This window comes from Alligator mississippiensis, chromosome 2 (assembly GCF_030867095.1).
Source record: "Alligator mississippiensis isolate rAllMis1 chromosome 2, rAllMis1, whole genome shotgun sequence".
In the NCBI taxonomy this organism is placed as follows: Eukaryota; Metazoa; Chordata; order Crocodylia; family Alligatoridae; genus Alligator; species Alligator mississippiensis.
The window spans coordinates 83691795-83713843 of NC_081825.1; the positions used below are offsets into that span (position 1 = coordinate 83691795).

At 38.6% G+C, this 22049-nt stretch overlaps 1 protein-coding gene and 1 long non-coding RNA gene across 6 annotated transcripts in view; one reads left to right on the forward strand and one right to left on the reverse strand.

The window, feature by feature from the left end:
- Positions 1 to 9573, reverse strand: part of PALLD (palladin, cytoskeletal associated protein) — a 198236-nt gene extending 188663 nt beyond the window's left edge. The window contains exons 1-4 of one of the 2 annotated variants that reach the window (XM_019481413.2): positions 9490 to 9573; positions 4728 to 4794; positions 2965 to 3070; positions 1706 to 1780 (exon numbers count right to left, since the gene is read on the reverse strand). In XM_019481413.2, coding sequence (XP_019336958.1) covers positions 1706 to 1780; positions 2965 to 3070; positions 4728 to 4735 — 189 coding nt within the window. In that variant the 5' untranslated portion in view covers positions 4736 to 4794; positions 9490 to 9573. Of the gene's footprint in view, positions 1 to 1705; positions 1781 to 2964; positions 3071 to 4727; positions 4795 to 9170; positions 9258 to 9489 lie in introns of those variants that run through there. The other variant, XM_014594070.3, reaches the window with a different exon arrangement.
- LOC109281631 (uncharacterized) overlaps positions 1 to 22049 on the forward strand; it is a 115501-nt gene that overhangs the window by 90310 nt on the left and 3142 nt on the right. For 3 of the 4 annotated variants that reach the window (XR_009459799.1, XR_009459801.1, XR_009459800.1), the window contains 4 exons: positions 9067 to 9228; positions 9508 to 9862; positions 12687 to 12756; positions 18739 to 19815. This is a non-coding gene — a long non-coding RNA (uncharacterized LOC109281631). Of the gene's footprint in view, positions 1 to 9066; positions 9229 to 9507; positions 9863 to 12686; positions 12757 to 18738; positions 19816 to 22049 lie in introns of those variants that run through there. The other variant, XR_002088336.2, reaches the window with a different exon arrangement.

A 22049-nucleotide genomic window follows, 5' to 3' on the forward strand; every position in this document is an offset into this window, starting at 1 on the left:
GCGGGGTCATCCCTGCACTCTGGGTCATGGCATTGGGTGGCTGGGGGCAGGGAGGAGGAGAGAGGGGGCCTGGCTGGGGCACAAGAGCGCTCAAAGAGCAGAGCCATATGGTGAGGTGGCAGGCAGGGGTCTGGCCTCTAGCTGCTTGGGCTGACTGGGCACAACTTACGCCTGGGTCAGTGTTTACAGATGTGTTTAGGCGCAAGTTATTTTCACTGCCATAAGACAGTACTGTTCCTGATGGTACTACTTTATGGTGGTGAAAATTAGTTGCTGTGGTCTAATAGTGTTGCATGTGTAAACTGTGATGCTTTACACCACAGCAAGTTAATCTACTGCACAGTTAAGTGCATGTGTAGATGCACCCAATGAAGATGAAACCTCAGGCTTAAGGAAGAGGTGAGTAGGAAGATTACAATTGCCATGTATAGTTCTCTGTTGCCCATATTAAGATTATGGAGCAAAATAAGAGACTAATTTCTTGCTGTCTGTCTCTCTGCTTCAGTCCTTTATTTTACTTGTGGAAGGCAGGGCAGGGTAACATCTTAGAGAACTTATTCAGAGAAGCTTTTGTAGGTGATAACTTGCTTTGTCAGCTGCTATGAAGCTTCTGAAATCATCAAACAGGAACCTGTGGAAAATAGTTAACTCCTCACTATTAGAGGATTAGAGCCAGCTTATATTTTTCAAGAATTAGGTCTTATATATGGGTTATGCGGTAGTCATGCTGGAGTAATTATACTGTTTTCAAATTGGAATCTAGATTGGGAAATAGTCATAGAATATGATATAATAGGCTGTCACCTATCAAACTTTATGCCTCTCTGAACTAATCTCTAATGCCACCCTGTCTTGCCTTCTGCCTGACTTCAGACTAATATGACTAACTACTTCTCTCTTTTTCTGTAAAAGTTATGCTTTTAGAATGGATCCTGATCCAGGAAAGCACTTAGGCTTAAAAGTATGGAAGGAGTCTTTTCATTGAATACTCACACACTTAAAGATATTTAAAGGTATTTAAGACTGAAGTTTAAAACTTGAGTTGGCAATTCATTGCTGTAGTTTGTATAAAAGAGGGGGGAAAGCATGAGCAAACTCATGCTAGGGGAAGGATGGATAGATAGTACAGGTTACTTATTGCTGAAAGCTGTTTTGGAAAGCAAAGAGACTTCTTCATATAGCTGCTATGTTGGCTTATTTACTTCTACCGTATATATCCTGAACTTTGATTTAGGGTGAATACAGGATCAAATACTAATTTAAACTACAAGTAACCTCAGATTTTCAATAACCCCTGGCAGGATTTTCACCAGCATTTCATTGCTGACAATGAAGTGTTTTACAACTTCATATTAAAAAATAAATATATGTAGTTATGAAAAATGCGATGTTTGAAATTTTGGTATAAGTACACAATGGGCGGTTTTGTTTCTAAAATAACTTAAAAACCATCAGATTTTAGTTTTAGGGGACACGTTAATAGTAATGGATCTTTCTATTATCACGTGTTCACAAATGTTTTGTTTTTAATGTTTGTAATAATTCCCAAATTGTTTAAGTAGCTAATAATACCCACATAGAAATCTACCCAAGAAATATTTTAATATTATTAAAAGGTTCATACGTTAGGGATATGTTGTACTGATATTAGAAACTGGAACAGAAAAAAATACAGGAATGGAGGATCATGATTGAGAACACAGACCTTTGTAAAAATGGGTGCACAGCAGTCTGGCTTGGATCCATCTAGACGGTATAGACATGAAGTAGGACTTTGGACCTAGAAAACAAGGCTGGAATTGCTTGAAATGCTAAAGACACTAGTATTTGCAAAGTTTCAATAAGTTATTATCAACACAAATCTATCCATCTGATGCAGTTTCTTAAGTACATAGCTCTGCTATGGTGTTCTCATTATAGTACACTCAGTCTGTGACCTCATGATTTCACATCTGTTATACCTCTGAAATGGAAATACAAGATTTAAAGACTTCTATGCACCCCTGGGGAACAGTGCACCCAACTGTCATTATCTTAATAGGCTTTGTGCGTTTGATTCCTGTGAATATCTTTAAAATATCTCTCGAACACTAAGTACTTTTACATCTCTGGATATATACCATACAATGTTGGAGGAGTTCAACAATGGAAAAATTTTAAAGATCAGATTAGATGAACACGTGTCTAGAATAGTTTAAGACAGGGACAATCCTGTTTTAGGCAGGGGCTTGTACTATATGGCCTCCGGAGGTCCTTCCTAGCTTTACTTTTCTACAATTTTCTGGAACAAAACTATGGACAGAAGTTTGAATTAGTTTAACCAACCAAAGGAGAAAAGATAAATAATTTCAATTATAGTAATATTGAGGGGAAAAAGGGATTTTCTACAGCCTAACATGAATTATATATATAGAAAAAGATACTTTGCAACTTTTGCAAGACTAATTTGCAATATGTGATGCACAAGATAGCACACTAACTGTCCTTGAACTACATACCAAAACCATAATGGAGTAATTTAAATTAATCACAGATATAAAGATTGAAGACTTTTGTTATTCAATATTTCTATTAAAAACCATGTGCGCCTGAAGTTTTCTTACATGCATTCTTTTTACACTCTTTTGGTACTATCCACTAGTCATATTAGCATGATGTCCTGTGTAATATTTATTATATTACCAGTATTCTCACATCCTTAGATACCATGCTAATGAACTTCGCAAAAGCAGCTATGTAGAACAAAACATCTGTTGATGTCATAAGACCCAAACTGAATGGGCTATAAAAGTAAATAGTATTATAACACACTTTTTATATATTTATATGTCTTCATATGGTAACAAAATGTTAAGCTTTTAAGTTGAATTATGCAAAAAATGACCCTCATCTCTTAGCAGTATTGAACTCTTGAGATGCAAGTTTAGCAAATTTTATTGACTGAACAGCATGATGTCTGATTACCTGCTGACTGGGCACAGAAATAGGCTGAATTACAGCTGTGGTGACTCCAGCCTTTGGAGCAGAAGATCCTATTGTTAAGGAAACAGAAGTAGTTTTCTTCTGAGCCCTGGACAAATGGGAGAAGCAAGCACTTTACTAGATTTTATATCAGTGACATTGAACATGGTGTATTACAAGCAACAAACTCAAAACCTAAATAGAATAGAGCTAAACCAAAGAGAATGATCCGATATTTTCTCTCTTCACTCCTCCCACGCTCCCATTGCTTTCCCTCTTGTCCTCTGTCTATCCTGTAGTCATAATGACTACCCTCTTTTTCTGTAAGTGGTCCTTTTTCTTCAGTGTAGTTAGAGCAAGTGTTGACAACTTTTTGCAACTGTGGGCAACTGCTTGGGACCCAGGTTCTGCCACAGGTTACACCACTGTAGCCTCTCAGTAACCAGCAAATCCTATGAAGGGAGCAAATAGAAGAAGCAGGCACTAGGACTCTGGAGATGCCTCTTCTGTTGCAGCAGCAAAAATAAACAATATGGTAGGCGAAAGGACCCTGGGGATGCCTCCTCTGCTGCTTAGGCTAGAGCATGCTGCTAATTCCCTGAGCAGACAGTCAGGATCCAGTCTCTTCACAGGCTGGCCTATGAGCTATAGGTTGCCAACCCCTGACTTAAAGCAAACATGACTAAGCAGGAGGAGTTTGGATATTAATGAAGTCCACATTTACAACCTTGTTCATTCTCTTTGCATCACAAACGAAGGAGATTAGACAGAAACAGGGCATGCAGTACACAGGCTGCTCTTGTGATAAGGTTTGAGTGAGATTATTTTCATGACATTCAAAAAATAATTATCTGAGCATCAGAAGTAGAAGATATTGATTTTTTCTTGCTTTCTAAAGTACCCTGTGAATTATAACCTTTAAATTGGGAAAAAAATATTTTTAATTTTTCCCAGTTGAAAAATGTGAGGTTTTTTTTATAGATGAGTTAAACAAGGATGTATGCCACTTGTTAATACAACTTTCAATATTCCTCTTCTTCTGCCCCATCCCCACAAATACTTCAACAACTGAGAGGTAAAGAAAGATACTGGAATCAGGCAGGCAAGGAGCAGCACTTCGCTTGGGGTAAATTGATAAATTTATTTTAATTTAATTTTTGATTTTTAAAATATTACCATTCTGAATTTCAATATGGAAAAATTCAGAATGGAGCTGTTTCATGGGGACATTTAAACTACCTTCATCCCCAAATGCTTATTGAAATCCAGTGTGACAAATAGATTTTTTCCCGCATTATAATTCTGGCTTTGTTCAATTACTAGGAAATTTACCCCTAAGAATTACCAGGAAATTTACCCCTTCTTCAGATATGAATATGATATTAATACATTATCATTTTTTCATCTATATTAAATCTTTCTTTCATAGACATTTGATTTTCTTTTCCTATAAGGCTTTCGGTGAGTAGTCTAGATGCCTGTGTTTTATGCAAGTGTTTTAATCCAACCTGTGTTTTAAACCAGTGTCCATTAGATTAAATTTATTTTCTATTTGGTTAGCTTTCAGCCTACAATAAAACCAGCACGTAAACAAGTATTAATGTCAAAGTCCAGTTTGGTACTTTTTATAATCTGATCACTGATTAACATTGGTTAACTGCTTTTGTTAGAGTAAGATCAGTGAAGACGGAGCATAACTTTTTTGCTATCATTCTTACATAGCTCTTTAGCAAACATGTATATCATTTGTGTTACTTTGCACTTACTGTGGCATAGCTCCAGATTTTGATTTGAAAACTGAATTTTCACTCTCAGAATCGGTTGAGCTGGCACCTAGAAAAGAAAGCATATTCAAAGCCTTTAATAACTCTTCTCTGACCTATACTATGCTTAACTTCAAAAAACAAATATGCTATTGCTTTGGAATTATAAAGCATTACTGTGAATAGACTTGTAGTATACAGCATAAATAAAATAATTTCAACTCAGAGTTGAGTTTTTTTTTTCTGAAAAATACCTTAGCTTTTCTTAATGCAATATGTCCTCAGAACTATGAACTTTATGCAGTATAGGAACCAATACTGTGTAGGTACACATTATCAGATTATTTATTTCTTTGGCTATTGTCTTTCCTGGGTTTTTAGCTGTATTAATACAAATTAGGCTAAAGTTGTAGGTGCCTAGATAAACATTTAAAAAATCTATTTTCTTTACAAAAAGAAGAATTAGTGTGGCATGTTCATTTTTGATTGCTCTAACTTTAGGAAATATAATTAGAATGAATTTGCTACAACTGAATTAATAATTTTAAGAAGCATATTTTTCAAAACAAGGGAGCCAGTGAATAAAGAACTCCAGTATACCAGGAGTGGCTTGTAGAGAGTGACCATGTCTATGTGAGATGCTCACTGTGCAGTAGCCCAATACTACTGCGCAGTAGTGTAGCGTGGCAAAAACTATGATGTGATGCTACTGCGCAGTAGTAGTAGGCTACTGTGCATTAGCATCGCATAAAAGTGTTCAGCGGTGTTACTGTGCAGTAACCTGGGTTACTGATCAACCATTTAGTACATGTTTATATAAGTACTTTAGAAAAAACAAGTGCTAAATGACTGCACAGTAACAAATGCACAGTCAGTGTCTCATGTAGACGCAACCAGTGAGTGTTAAAATAAGAGTGGAGAGAAAAAGATGTTAAACGGATAAGATATACAGGGTAGTTAAGTATGAACAAGGATTTTTTTCAGACAGCATTAAATCTGAGTATCCTAAACAATATTATAAAAAAATACACTGTTTTCAAAAAGTGTTTCAGAAGTCAACTTATTTTAAGATTCCCTATGTATCAGTAGATTATGGAATTATAAATTTATCATAATGCCTAGTTATGTCACCTTATTTCTGAACCTGTCATTCATTTCCCAGTTCATTAAGTAAGGTGCTCCACTAATAAGCAACAACAGATTTGTTATGACAATTGACAATGATATCATATGTCAATATCCAGATACTTGCTCATACTTGCTACAAAGTGGCAGACAGATTTATCCTTGTGTCTACTGCTGAACAGGAGTGGATTATACATTTACAGCCAAACTTTAACCTTAACTACAACTGTGGATAGCATAATATTTGCATGATAAACTGGCCACATTCTTCAGAGTTATACAAGCTCACTCAGGGCAGATGGTGGGGGGCAAAGTAAAATACTAACCACTGTACAACAGTGGGGTAGAGGGGAAGGGAAGTCTTACCTACCTGGGCTCTCTGCAAACCAAAGGCAGCTGCTACTGCTATTGCTACTGCTACTGTAGCCAACACTGGCTTCCCTGTGCAGAGAGCCCAGGCAGCAGCAGCAGACACATAGCAACCATACGGACAGACTCCCTGGGAGCCATCCCTGGATCCCCATTTGCTCTCCCCCTCCCCAGATATGCTACTAGGGTCAAGGCTGCACCTGCTGGGAAAAAAAAAACTCCCTGGAAGTTGGGGAGCACCAATCCACTCCCCCCCCTCTCCCTGCTCCCCCCCCCCCCCCCGATGCACTGCTGGGTGTGGGGCTGTCCGATGCATAGGCAGAGGCAGCACAGGGCTGCACTACTGTGTACAAACTCCTGGTGTGGAGCGGGGATTGTGGCACCCACTCACAGTCAGTGCCTGGGGCTACTGCCCTGCTTGTCCTACCCTAGTTACACTATTGCCATTCTTACCCACAGTTCAGAGGTAGGACTGAATTATACCTATTTCCAAACTGCAAACTGATACTGCAGAGCCTTTGAGAACGACATACTGTAATTCCCATTTACTTCCCATTTCTCATCTTAATGAATGACATACATAATCCTGCAAACATAGCAACTAGGGATTTTGTTCTTCCTTTAAACTTAACTTTGAAAGGAACTGAATCACTTTTCAAATTTTGATCCATAGTTCTGGTAAGTTTTTTATTTGTCATTTACCATACTCAAAATTAAAACCAGCATGTTCATTGTGAGCAAATATTTTAACACTAGCGAACTGCCCATCAAGAATGACGGGACAGGGAGTGCGGGGGAGGAAGCTTGCTAACCCTAACCCCCACCCCACTGCCACTGCCTCCCAGGAGCAGTGGGGGAAGTTTGCCCCCCATGCCCTGCATCAGCACCCTGTGCCACGGCTGTCTCTAAGGAACAGGGACAGCGGGGGTGGGGGGGAGGCCAGTGGTGCTGACCTCATCTCCACACTCCGTCCCCTCTGTCCACACCATCATGGTGGCACTCCACTGCGCCGCCACCTCCTGTCAGTAACGCTCTTGGAGCACTCTGATTGGTTGTTTCAGTAACCGATCAGAGTGCTCCAAGAGCGTTATGGACAGAGGGACAGACGGACTAAGCCCTTTATTATATTAGAATAATCTGTACAGATGGAAAAATCTTGAACTTGCTAAAATCTTTTTTTCACATCATTGTCTTTGACTTTATTAACAGCACCTAGTACTTCATTGGAAAAATATTCAACTTAGAGGGTGCGTCTACACATGCATTAAAGCGCTTTTCCTAATATGCATTAAATTTAGTGCCTCCAGTGTGAGGTAGTATGCATTAAGCTGCCTTAATGCGCAGTAATAAATGTACATGGTTAAGTAATACTTAATGCACAGTAGCCTATTTTACTGCTTATTGGATGCATTTATATGTGCAATTAATGTGACTGAATAAACTCCAGTGCAATATAAACCAGAGTAAACTAATCCGTGTCATTATCTACATGTGCATTTATGCATAGTAATTTACTTTGTAGTAATTTACAGCTAGTATCTGTGTCTGACAAGACTATACAATGGTAGTGTAAATTAGTTTATACTAGCCCAGTTGCCACACATGTGTGGACAGTGATGCTTTACTCTGCAGTTAATTAGTCTACTGTGCAGTAATGTACATATGTAGACATGCCCATTCTGTACCTGAAAGGGAAAGCATTAACATAAATATAAGAAATAAATTGCTAGCAAAGAACGTACAGACTATTTTCTTTTTAAAAAACCATTGACTTAAGCAGGGGTCAGCAAAATACAGTCCATGGAGCCACTGGATCTGGCTCTCAGAACTGAAGGGCTTTGCCTTTGCCCACACCCATGCCACAGCTGGGCAGTGAGGAGCTGTGCTGGGGCCAGGCAGCTGTATCGACACCACTGCTATTTTTCCCTGCCCTCCCAGCTCTGCTCTAACATGGTACCACATCCAAATAGTTACAAGGCAACTTTCACAAGCTTTGCAAAAATCCCATTAAGTTAACAAAATTCTGCATGGTGATAAGAATCCTGTACTCAGATCTCAGGACATAATCAATACAGATCTAACAGCAGCATTGCCTTTGAATTTATGGAGAAGATAAAGGATTTTCCTTTGTATTTAAGTGCCCAAAAGAGCACTGAAACTACAAGACATACACAATAATAAATGTTATTTGGGAATACATACTGAATATAAATTTCAGCTACAATTTACTAGTGGAAACTAGATTTTCTGTTGGACCTGTTAGAGCTACCTGTTCAAGTATATTAGTGTGCTGATATCCAAACAGATTTGTTATATTTATTTGTTTTTATATATTCAGCAGACACTTGAAACTGCCAAAGGAGCAAATTTCTCCACAAATGGCTATGAAAAAGTTGTTTAATTCAAGGAAAAAAATATCATTTAATTAACATAATAACTGTTTACATTAGGCTACTGTTAAAACATCCTTTGAATGATTTGCTATAGTCAATATATTAAAAATTGTAGTTTGTGAATCTGGTACATGACCTCTGGGCGATTTTAAATTCAAACAAAAATGAGAACACTGGCATTTGATTCCAGTCCTGATCATATTTTAATCTTCCATAAAGCCTTTACAAGAATAAATATCAGAATCTGGCCTAATTTATAACAAAGTAATTAGCGACTATATAAATTATCATGTTTGCTTGATGTTGAATATTAAGTCCTTAATTTCACAAACTACTACTCTCTGTTGTCTTCACACTCATCCAAACTACTCCTCTGTTGTCTTCATACTCATCATATCTATCACTAACACACTCATTCCTTCTTCACTGACAGTTGTTATTTCTTTTCTTTCTAGGTGATAAATCACTTCAATTGTTTATATTTTAAACTACACTGAGAGAATGGGCAGGGCTGAAAAGGAAACATTTTTTGCTGGAAAGTGGTAACAGCTGCCATCACCTCTGATCTGTGGAAAGAAGAGGCTGAAGACTCTGGGCCTGAGGATTAGATGTCAGAGGTCCATGCATTCCTTATTTTTCTTTATCAATTTTCTTTTAACAAAATCAATAGGCTTCTGCTCATCCTTGAAATACCTGAATTAATGGAACATGACATTCAAAAGCTATTGTGATACAAAGAGAGTTGAGTGGGTGTCAAAAATCCTGAAGTATCAAACTAATGCAGCATAATACAAAATCAGTTTCATTTTTATGTATTTATATTTTCTGTATGTTGTGTGCATTTATTTCATCCTTATCTCTTCCTCTTCCTTTTTTACCTTCAATGAATACTTCAGCTGACGTACTATCAGAGCCAATGGAATTTGAGGCCAGACAAGTGTAACGTCCAGTATCGTCCTCAAAGGCTTCTGCTATGATGAGTGAATGAAGGCCTCCACTTTCAGAACGGATCTGAATATCAGGAGTATTCTGGAGTTCTTTTCCTTCACAGAACCATCTGCGTAAAAACAAAAAACATTAAATGGATTCATATCTATCACTAACAAAAAAGCATGGAATTTTGCTACAAAATCAAAACACATTAAAAAAAAAAAACATGGTACAGTACATGTTTACACATTTTATGAGACTTGTTTGTATATAAGCTGCTTGACCAACAAGCAGCATGACACCCAAGAATGATCATTAAATGTATGTACCTATGACAAACTGTTAATAATTTTCTATATTTCTCTTCTGGTACCATTAGCATTTCATATAGTTTGTATATAGTAACCTGTATTAACAACTTTTAATCTTCTACTTCTATGTCTCAGGCAGCATATGGAGCAAGTACTACAGGTCCTCTCTCTAGAACATTTGATTTTTGTTTTCAATTTTGCCATCAACAAGGCAAATAGTGTTATTCTTCCCATGTGACTAATGTCTAAGGGTATATAAGCCTGCCTCAGATCAGTGACTACTTGAAACCTTACCAACTACATTTTTATATAATTTCTATTAAGATTTTTACTAGCAAGAGCACACGGCTCTGGGAGTTCCAATTCTGACATGAAGGGTGCATTTCATTCTTACTGGGCACACCTACACAAGATGCTGACTGCACAGTAGCTGAATAATACTGCGCAGTAGCATGTCACAGCATGCACAATCCTAATATGCTACTGCGCAGTATTATTAGGCTACCGCACAGTAACTCCGGTTACTGCACATTTATTTAGTACTTGTATAAGTAGTACTTGTATAAGTACTTAATAGTAGTACTTGTATAAGTACTAAATAAATGTGCAGTAACTTGTATAAGTACTAAATAAATATGCAGTAACCACTATGCAAAAGCATCACTTGTAGATGCACCTGATGTTAACACTGTCTTTTCCTAAACCAGCCAAAAATCTGGTGTGCCACACTCCAAGCTGAATTGTATACCAATACCACTGCTTGCTCTCTCCCCCAGACTAATTATTTTTCCTTATATAAACAACTATATGAATAAAGTGAAATCCTGATTTCCTTATAATTAAGAGACAAAAATGCAGGGGATTTGCCACTTTAGACTAACACAAGGTTCAAATACCTTTGACAATACTGTCCTGTTAGTCCTTAACCACTTCTTAGGGATATTTTACAATTCTAATCTTCCACTACATGCCTCATTCTTAAACTTGTTTTGCTAAGCTGGCATATTGTCCTGAATACAAAAACACTACAAACCACATCTGTTGCTTTTCAAAACATGTGACACAGGCTTAGAACACTGACCATTCCTATTTAAAAAGGGTACATGATGCTTTGTAGTAACAGATGTCAAATCAAGAATCTCTACAAACATACTAATTGGTTCCTATCTCATTCTAACCAAATTGATAGAATACATTTAAGTTTCCCTTTAATCTACAATTAGTGAAAGTGGAAAACTGAAAATGCCTCTAAAATATGGAATCTGTATGAAAAAACATGTATTTGTACTTTAAACTCTAAAGTAAGAATGGTCATTTTGCTGTTCAAGTCCAACAGATTTACACATGAAGCAACACCCATGACTTCTAATAAGAACTGTGCATACAAGTCTCCCAGGCAGCTGAAGAATAGGCCCAAAGTTCCTCAAGGCTAGGAAATGTTGATAATGGAACTAAAGCTCTATACCATTCAAATTTATAATTAAAGGACAACAAGGTCCTTTTGTGTATCCTATTGTGCCCAGAGGTCTACATACAAAGTATCACTTCTGCAAGGAACTAATAAACTTCCTTTTGTTTACTCAGTAGCCCCATTTGACCTACTTTTACAACTATTGGGCTTGAAGACAAATTCATTCTTTCAGCCCAGCTGCCAATATTAATATTTTTGTTCCCCCTCAGTCTCTCCCCTAATCTATGTGAGGAACATGGAATATTACTTCTACCAATTAGCCTTCCAGAACCACAGACTTTGTGGTTATAAACAGATGCATTTGTCCCAGAAGAAACCATTTTCTCCTGGGACAAAGTGTGATCATTCAGACATCCCTGTCTATTGTCCCAGGATAAACCCTAAAAAGGTTCATAGGATAAGAGGTGTTAACAGCTTGTCCCAGGATATCCCCAATTGTGTCTGAACATCTTTCCCGGAATTGAATCTCCGGCGGAAAAGCAGCAGTGCATTTAGTCACTCACTAAACCATGACTGGAAGGGCAATGTATGTAGATGTCAATCCCTGGACTTTTCTGTTTCAGGACAAATATAGGCACTACTTGTCTCAGGATAAATGTAATGTCTGTTCCTAGTCTGTGTGGCCCTTTCTGTAGGCTATGAATTTGGGCATGTGCATGAAGAAGATGCTGCCCTAAAATATCTGAATTGACAAGTGTAACAAAGATCCTATACGATAGGAAACAGGAAACCTAGCTAGCCACTCATCCCCCATGCTTTTCTTCTTTACAGAAACAGCCTTTAAGGGAAAACTCAGCCTAATTCCATTAATGGATTTGTTTTATTTAGTCTACAGAAGAGATGACTAAGGGGAGACATAATAGTCTCCATGACATATTGATATAAAGGCAAATGGTGATCATTCTTTATGGCCACTGGGGAAAGAAATCAACTTAAAAGCAAAAAAGACCAGTTGAAAATTAGGAAAAACCTACTAATTGTTAGGATGGTGAAACAAATGAACAAGTTACATAGGGAAGTTATGAAACATTGTTCACTTGAAGGTTTATGAACAGGTTAGACAAAGAACTGTTGGGAATGGTCTAAGTATACTTGATCATGTTTCAATGAATGATTTGAATTAAATGATCTCTTGAACTTGCTTTCAGCCCTAAATTTTTAGGACTCTAATTACTTTCTTATATTGGGTCCTGTTTTAGACTTATAAAAGTCCTTATTGCCTCCCAAGCACCTTCTGCCCTAAATATTTATGGTACTATGTTTTCTATGGTTATTGAAATTAATAAAAATATGTTGCTAATACAATTTGTACCTGTTAGATTTATCAGATGATGTTTAACTAAACACTATTTTTTTCCCTTAGGAGGATCAGTTTTATTTTCTTCGCTGGATGTATGGAATATGTATGTGGCTAACACCCAGTAAAGGCAACTGTGAGTAAAATCCTTATGTATCTTGTGACCTTTTGTTAAAATTGTGAATCACTGCACATACGTTAATCAAAGACTCGGTATTGGAAAGAAGTTCACAAACCTCAAACTGATACATGAGATGCTGTCTCTCTTCAGTAGATAATGTTATAAGAGGAAAACATATTAAATAAGCAATTAACTACAAAATTACCTCAACCACACTTAATGGAATGTATGATAGACAGGATACAGGCCTGATTTTTTACTGCATTTGTAACTGTATTAAGAATAGCTCATTTCCCCATTTCTGATTTCTGTAACCTGGACCATTTATATATTTTTTGAAATAGATTTAGTTGAATTTGCTGTGCATGTTTATTTCATTGCATCTTTCTTTGTTTGTCTAGGTTTTATGGCAGGAAGTTCAGGGCATTTAGTGTGAATTCCCCAGGGAAGAGGTGAAGGTTAGGTCTCTTGAGTTGAATGCCTGACTGAAATATTTATTTTCCTTGCAATGAACTTGCTAGTTGCCAGTTGAGCTCGCATGAGACAGCCCTAGCGTAATGGATCCATTAGCTCTCCAAAAGTATGGAAAAGGTGTTTTGCAGCTTATAAAACTGGATGAAGTGTTAATACATGCCAACACTCAGGGATGGAATTTAAGTTTATGCTTTTATATTGGACAGGCTATTCTAGGAGCAGTAAGTACTATCAATAGATCTGGTAACACTGGGCACCTATTCATGTGACGGAGCTCTGCTCCAATGCACATTAGAACATGTTGGAACAAACTCGATTAATCGAGTCTGCTGCGAGTCTGCTGGAGCATACTCATTAGCAGGGTCCTGGCAGCCTCTGCATCATGCATGTTCACTGGCCCCGAATTTCAAAATGGCAATAGGGACGCTTTAACTAAAGCTCATTGAATTAGCTTTAGTTAAAGCACACACTATCAGAGCCACTCTAATTAAAGTACCACCCCTACCCCTTCACCCCAGGGAGCACCTGTATAGACGCCCATAGCTTTACTGTCCCAAATTCTATTTGGCCTGGAGAGGTTAAAATGGAAGGAGCTTCTGTTCAAGTGACCCTAATGACTGCCAAGTGAAGGAAACGAGCCCTTGTGCTATCATTTTTTTTGTGTGTGTGAAGGACCATGGAAATGAGCTTCATACGACTACCACATGGTTTATGGCTCTATGAGATTAGTGAGGTCATGGTCCAACAGAAAAGGCCAGCTACATGAAACTTTCAGGAAAATTCCACTCCAAGTTTTTTCTAGCTGCTAGAGGTCGGCATTGACTCCTGTACAGTCTATTCCATGCTGTCTGCTCCCGTGGGGGAGGGGGATTATGACCCAGGTGTGGATGGAAAGGCAATGGCAATATTGTACCTGGGGGAGCTATTTACCAGAAGAGTAGCATGGAGGTAGTGGCTCCCTGAGGAGATGTTCTGAGTGCCACAGGATTTCTCTATGGGTACAAAATATAACTGTGTTCAGTACTTCACAGATCCCAAGCACTGTATAAACATTAACTAATCAGCCTTTATTTCAGCCCTTTGTTGTGGGTTTATATAATCTCAAATATTAAGACAAAAAATAAATGGAAGCAGAAAATCAAAATAGTTTGCTTTAAGACAACATAATGAATAAGTGCAGTTCTGTGATCAGAACACAGAAATTCAGCCCCTGCACAGCCACTCCATCCATGGCCTGATTTTTCACCCCAGTTCACCCCGTCCATATTCTTGCAACACCCACCACAGCCCATCTGTGGCACACAAGCTGAGAATCAATTCTCTACAAAGATTCATGGGTTCTTGCTCCTTCCGCAGAACTGCAAATATTCTATTTGTATCAATAAGAACTTGGCACAAAAACAAAAAAAAATGAACCATGCTGAGAACTTTCCCACTTCTGTTTCTTCTCTATATTTTGTTTTCCTAGACTCTTACCTATTTTTCTCTCTTTTTAGTGCATCTCTTTATAACTCCCATCACAGTTTTCTTTCTTTGCAACATTTCTACACACCTGGTTTTCACTTCCCAGTGTATGATAAATTAGCAGCAATGAATATTTAATACTGATAATAAAACATCAGCACTGGACTTCAAAGTTGAGGTTAATTTCCTGCAACAGTTTTAGATCTTGACCAATATTCTTCACTACTTAGTTTAAACAGTTGTGTAAAATTGCTTTGAATTAGTGAGTAGATTCTTGATTACAGAGATGTCTCTTTTCAGTAGGTGTTTTAACTGATCCCTGACGGCAGTTTTCATTTTAGTTCATTAACCTTCCTGAAGCTCTGCAATAAAACATGCTTGTGTGTGTCTGTGCGTGTGTGTGGATACATATGCACACACACTCACACATTACACACATAACATATATGTGTTTTTATGCACACATGACAGTAAACCACAGTTGGGCATGAAACTGATCAGGTATCTAAAAACTAAAAAAAGAATGGAAAGACTAAGTTGAAAAACGTTTAGGACACTTCATATGCCATGATAGTTATAATTGTTGTGAACACTTTGTTGCTGCAACGTGAGCCTATCCCGTCTTAATATGCTAGAATCTAGATATATCCAGCATATCACTGTACAATTAAAGTGCTGGCATAAAAGAAAAGAATGAGGGATACTAGCTGTGATTTTTTTTGCATATCCCAACATGAACTAGTCATTCATATCATTTGTCTCTTTTCCTCACTCTCATTTTCCTCATGCTTCTAATAGTCCTTCATGTATGGAAATGCATGTAAGAGTGTGTGTCTGGAACTTTAACAACCATGAACAAAATATAAATAGTGCACTAACTGACTGAATACCAAAGTCTTAAGAAAGAGTTCAAGGTTCTCTCTAATGCGTAATCCTGCTGTAACCTCTGTTTAGTGAAAGTCACTGAGGAATAAAGACAGTTTCCTTTCCACACACTCTTAAAAGTTAATTTAAAATGGCAGCTAAAGTGAAATTTAAAGACATAGCCTGAGGGAAAAATTAGAGTAGGGTACACTGACCACTATAAAATGTAGACAGAGAAAGAGATAAAGTGTTAATTAAAAAGTAATTTTATGCTTAGTGAAGTATGGCCAAAAATATTTTTTTTAATTAAATACTTTAGTGATAATTAATACTAATTGCTTTAGTTGTAGAGTCAGTGTTTCCATTATACTGTAAAAACCCCCAGTTTTTGTCATTTCTCCATAAAAATTAACCAGTCTGACCCTTCTAGACTGTAAAACATTTCCACTTCAGAAATTTTGGTTTATGATTTTAAGAAAATCAATTTCACTGCGTCAAAATTAGACAGCATTATAATAAAGACGTTCATTTATTTCAAGTTCCTCTCATGTGCCTGTGTAAATTATTTTTACTTAATTTGGTTAGTGATGATTTAATTTTATATTTGCAATCCACAATTGTATGTTATGAAATAGCTAAAAAAACCAAAACAAAACCCTATATATTTTATTTAAATACCCAGTTGGATATGTCCAAAAATGAATTAATGTCAAGTTAGTCCAAACAGTGCATTCCCAGATGTCAGAATACTACGTAATGTGTATCATTCATATAGCACTGATTTTTCAGGTAATATAACAATACCTTAAACTCTCACTGACCTCAGTGGGAGTTTCACAGTCAGTGGAATAACTGCAGGATTAGGTTCTAAGGGGCAATGCTGTCTCCCTAATAAGAGCATGTAAGGCTGCACTTACTGCTATGGGAAGAGGATTCCCTGAAATTTCCTTCCCTGAAATTAAACTTAAAGTATGTTATTTGGCAGGAGGATGAAAAAAGACAGGGGTGGGAGGAAATAAAAAATGTAGCAGTAGTTGATCTGGTTTCCCCAAGTAGAAGAGGTCTGGTGGGCCTTGACCTCTAAAAACACCTCTACAAAGGAATGCCAAAGATAAGTCTTCGCTGTCATATTTCTGTTTATAGGGAAGATTCTTTCCTTCAAACCCTTGGCACAGGCCCTCCAAATCTTTTAGTGTTAGCTGTATTTGTGTGAAAAGGACATGATCCATAATAACTATAGTGTATTTGAACTATGGACTGACTAGTCATAAAAGTTGATATGACATTAAATGTTTTGTGAAGATAGATTATTAACTGTTAATTGAGTCTAAGGTTTCGATTGTCCCAGACAAAATCCTCAGTTATAGGTGAGACACTTCTCTTACCTCATATAATTTTGTCTGGTTGCTGCAGACATTTCACAGCCTTATCCTCTCCACTACATACCTTGTGATAGCCAAGTATGATAGAAAAACAGCACAGGAAAACCTGAGCACTGATAGCAAAAAATCTATTTGTCCTGAAAATATCACAAGATTAGATAAAAATAAGATACTTAATGTACCTCAATTTAAAAGATTTTTTTAAGATACCTAATTTTTTTATTCATGTTTTATTTCCAGGCCCTTTTTCCCCTCAGAAACCTTGATATAGAAGGGTCATTAAAATAAAATTAAAAAGTAGAGACTCACAGGAGACAAGTTTATAAGGAAAAAACACAAAAGACATCTCTGAATATCAACTGTACCACCAAATTCTTACATGAACTCACCATTCAAATGCCCACTTCCTCTTAGTTAAGTGTCTTTCTACTCTAGTTGAACTTTTTGTGTTATATAAAATAGCTTTTTTTAGATATAGGGCCACAGTCAAAGCACTTAAATTCACAAAAAAAATCTCAAACTATTGCTTATTTATACCAGTTAAGGATCTCTCTCATGATACTAACAATAAAAGGACACCAATATATTTGGTCTAGGACAAAATACCTTTAAAGTGTCTTAACGAAACTCTAAAAGAAGTAATTGATATGCTTTTGTTCAGACAAATGTATTTCTCTGCAATCTTAATCCTAGAGCATTGGTGGAAGAAGAGTAGAGAGTAATGAAAAACAAAACTGGAACTATGTACCTTTTTAACTCAGCAAAACTTCAGTTTGTATTTGCTAAAAACTATTCTGAAGAAATCATCAGTAACAAGAGAGTTAAATAAGCAAGGCTGTTCCATTTTGGTAAAATTTCATATGTAAACAGGATCCCAAGAAATGATGAATTGTATGCCAGATGGCTTGTAGGTTTGTCCGCATGCCTATAAAATACAAACCTAGAAAATGTGTATGTATGATCTCACTCAGTAATGGAGTTTCTATGAATTCAAAGGCAAAAGTGAGGAGATTGGTTTCACTTTTCCAACCGTAACAAGTTAAATGCCTTACCATATGTTAATTTAGAAAAATAAATGAATGCTAGATCATTCATTATAGAAAGAGGGGAATATTCCATAAAGAAAAATGGCACTGATTAAATATGAATTATTTGTATTTTTAGTCAAGGCTATCTATAAATATTTATGCCATGCTGGGACAGATCATCTTGTCCAAGGGCTCAAGGTAACTCCTGCTGTGTAATCAGGCCATGCAAAACATAATTTTTTTTAGGTGATCTTGACTGTATATGTTGCTTTTCAAGATCTTTAGAATTATTATAAAAATATATATTCACCTACTTAAGAACTTTAACAGGAGGGCCATTTAGACTTTAACAATGAAAAGTATCTAGTGATTTTTCCCTTTGGTGAATCTATTTCCAGGTCTCATAGGAGCATTTATATCATGAGAAGGCTAAAGATAAGAACAGAGAAGTGACTCTTGTTGAAGCTGATCTTTTCACAGTACAGTGGCAAATGTTTTAGGTATCATACTTTAGGTAATCCAGTGTTAACAGTTATCATGCAGAACAGGAGGCAGCTGTGCAGTTGTTATTCATTTGGTAACAATAGGAGGCAGATCATCTTTTTCTCACTGGCAGGGAAAAAGGCCTGATTTCCTACCTCCTAATCCCCTTTCAAGCGGGGAAAATGGAGTGTTGTGGATAACTAGCCTTTTATGTCTGAGGACTAGAGGTTAAATTCTGCCTTACATTGCAAGTACTGACTGATTTTGTCCTTATTTGTCTCCATCATAAATCCACTGCACAGCTTACTACAACAGATCCCAATTGACACAGTCTGCTGAAAAGGTTAAGGACTGAAGAGTCGTAGCTGTGAATTAAAGAATATATTTTGGCAAAGCAACATGGGGAACCTTGTACAATGTCTTCTGTTCTATACCTGGATCAAGCCTGTGGCATATATCTTTCATTTGCATGAACAGTAATTTAATTGCAAATCACAAATATGTCTGGGCTAAATACTTCAAGTAAGTAGTATTTCCAAATATTAGTTGACATAAAAACAAGGCTCACCTTGCCAGTATTTGTGAGCCATTTTACTCAAGTAATCATGTGAAATTTTCTTCATGTAAATGTTCTCAGAGGGTGCCTCTACACAAGACACTTCACTGTGGAGCTAATTAATCAGCTCCACAGCAAAGTGTCATGATCTACACATTTGGTGCTATTAGGCTGCGGTAAATTAATTAAGTCCACTATAGTACTGGCTGACACAAGTGCTATCCTACAGCAGAGTAGTTACAAGAGGTGAAATGCACATATAGACAGTGATGGGGCTGGCTGAGACACGAGGGTGCTACAGTGTGGGTGCTGCCTGCTGGCTAGCCTCGTACCCTAGCACCCTCATGCCCCAGCTAGCCCCTCTGCAGCACACTGAGCTAAGTCAAAGCAACCCTAGGCTGGTGGACTAACCCCAGTACCCCACGTCAGCCAGGGCTATTCTGCCCCATCTCAATGTGCTGTGGTCCCAGGTGCCTGTGCAAACACTGTACCTGGAAGCAATAAACTCTGGCACAAACTGCACTGGAGTTTATTGCTATGTGCTAATTGTATGTTGTAGATGCACCCAGAAAGTTTCAAATTCTCATTCAAATATATATACGTGTATGGATATCTTTTCTCTGAGTATTAGTGTTTTATGTGGGCACCTACAGGGCCCTTGGCAGATGTGAGCTATCGTCAACCAAGGGAATAAAACCTGCAATTTAGTTACCACTTACGCAATAAACTGGAGTAAACTAATTTACTCCACAGCAGAATAGTACTTGTAAATATAGGCAAGCAGTGTTTCACCTATAATTTGTATATACAGGTACTGTTATGTTGGGAAGTAAAAAAGTCCATAGAAGCACATGTGTAGACTCTGCCCTGGCTGGCTGGAGCATGAGGGTGCTTCAGTGCAGGGGCTGCCTGCCAGGTAGACCTACACTGAAGCACCCTTGTGCCCCAGCCAGCCCCTCTGCAGCATGTTGAACTGAGGGGAGCAGCCCCAGGCTGGCAAGCTGACCCCGCCCAGGACAGGGTTGCTCCAACCTAGCTCAACATGCTGCTCTCCCAGGCGCACGCTCAAACCGCAATAAACTCCGGAGATTATTGCTTCACATTAATTGCAGATATAGATGCGCCTTCTAAATTGCAATTTGAATTGCGTAAGTGGTAACTAAATTGCATGGTTTTATTCCCTTGGTTGATGATAGCTCACATCTGCCAAGGGCCCTGTAGGTGCCCACATAAAGCACTAATGCTCAGAGAAAACATATCCAGCATGTTGAGCTAGGTTGGAGCAGCCCCGACCTGGAGGGGTCAGCCTGCCAGCCCAGGGCTGCTCCCCTCAGTTCAACATGCTGCAGAGGGGCTGGCTGGGGCACAAGGGTGCTTCAGTATAGGGCTACCTGGCAGGCAGCCCCTGCACTGAAGCACCCTCATGCCCCAGCCAGTAAGGGAAGAGTCTACACATGTGCTTCTGCGGACTTTTTTACTTCCCAGCATAACAGTACCTGTATTTACAAGTTATAGGTGAAACACTGCTTGCCTCTATTTACAAATACTATTCTGCTGTGGAGTAAGTTAGTTTACTCCAGTTTAACAGGACGCACTGAAAGGAGCCTCCTGCGTCATCTAGTCCAGGCACCTAGGGCACTTTTACATGTGGTCTGGGGATTGGGGGGGGAGAGGGGTGGGAATGGAGCTTTTATTAGAGCAGCTCTGAGAGCAGCTCTAATTTAAGCACCTGGAGCATCTCGTGCATCAGCATCCTCACATGTCAAAATGGTGGCAGGTGTCACAACCCAAGGGTGTGATTTTTGTTTGTGTGCGCTTCGGCACTGCTAAATTATTTCCCGCCACTCGGAGCTTTCTTTGCAGGGTGCATTTCTAGGTTGCAAAAGAGAAATGCACAGTGCAAGGAGTTCCTGCCATTCGCATGCAAATTTGTGTCCCACTATTGGCCAGTTCTAAATTATTCCCACATGGCGGCTAGCAATTGGCTTGCTAGCCGTATAAGAGGCTTGAGCGGTTTCCGCCCAAGTTGGAGGAGGAAAAGGAAAAAGAGAAAGAGGAGGGCTTCACATCTCGTGAAGATCTCTAAGCACTGCAGAGCCTATCGAACCCAGCGTATGCCTCAAGAAGGCTATAGGGGTCTGATCAACCGCTCGCCTCTCCCCGTCGCCACCTGATCCCTCGATGTACCCTTCCCTGCGCGCAAGTTCCACGGAGCCTAGCAAACTTCGTGTGAGTGTATCCAGAGCTCTGTCCAGGTTCGAGTCCTGCAGGTTTATCTTCCCGTCACCGAAAACCCCCTGCGACGTACTCTCGTGTTTTGCATCTTCCCGTCGCTGAAAACCCCCTGCGACGTACTCTCGTGTCCTGCAGGTTCGAGTTTTGTTTTGTTTTGTAACTGCAACTCAAGCAAGTTTTCCTGCCTGCACTGCGACCATCTTCGGTGTAAATAAAATAATCTTTAATCAACCACTAAGTGTCCGTGCCTAATTCTAGCGTGCCGCCTGCCTTCCCCGACCCGGCGTGTCCGGGCTGCTGGCCACAGCCCGCCGCGCGAAAAACCCCCAAGGGCCTCGGACCACTCCCGGCCCGCACAGCAGGGACACTTGAACTTAAGCTTGTTTAACGAGCTTTAGTTCAAGTGCCCCCGCTGATTTTGAAGTGAGGGCATACTGATACATGAGACACGGGAGGCTGTTGGAGCATGTTAATTACCATAATCCAGCAGAATTGATTGATTGAGTCTGCTCCAATGTGATGTAATTACAGTGCATCAGAGCAACCTCCACACTTGTGTATAGGCACCCCTAGGTCTCAGACAACCAATTGTCAAAAGTGTCTGCTCAGTAGACTTCTACTCTGACTCCTCTTGCATAACGTAAGTTTCAGGAAATTTATTAGGAGGCAATCTATAGTTACTTACTTAAAACAAACACTTTATCACAGACAAACCTAAGGAACTAAATGACTGAATTTGTGTGCATCACTTCTGAATAGGAGGCTAACCTCAGGTAAAAATTCAGTCCTGCACACAGATTTATATAAATAGATATATGGGTA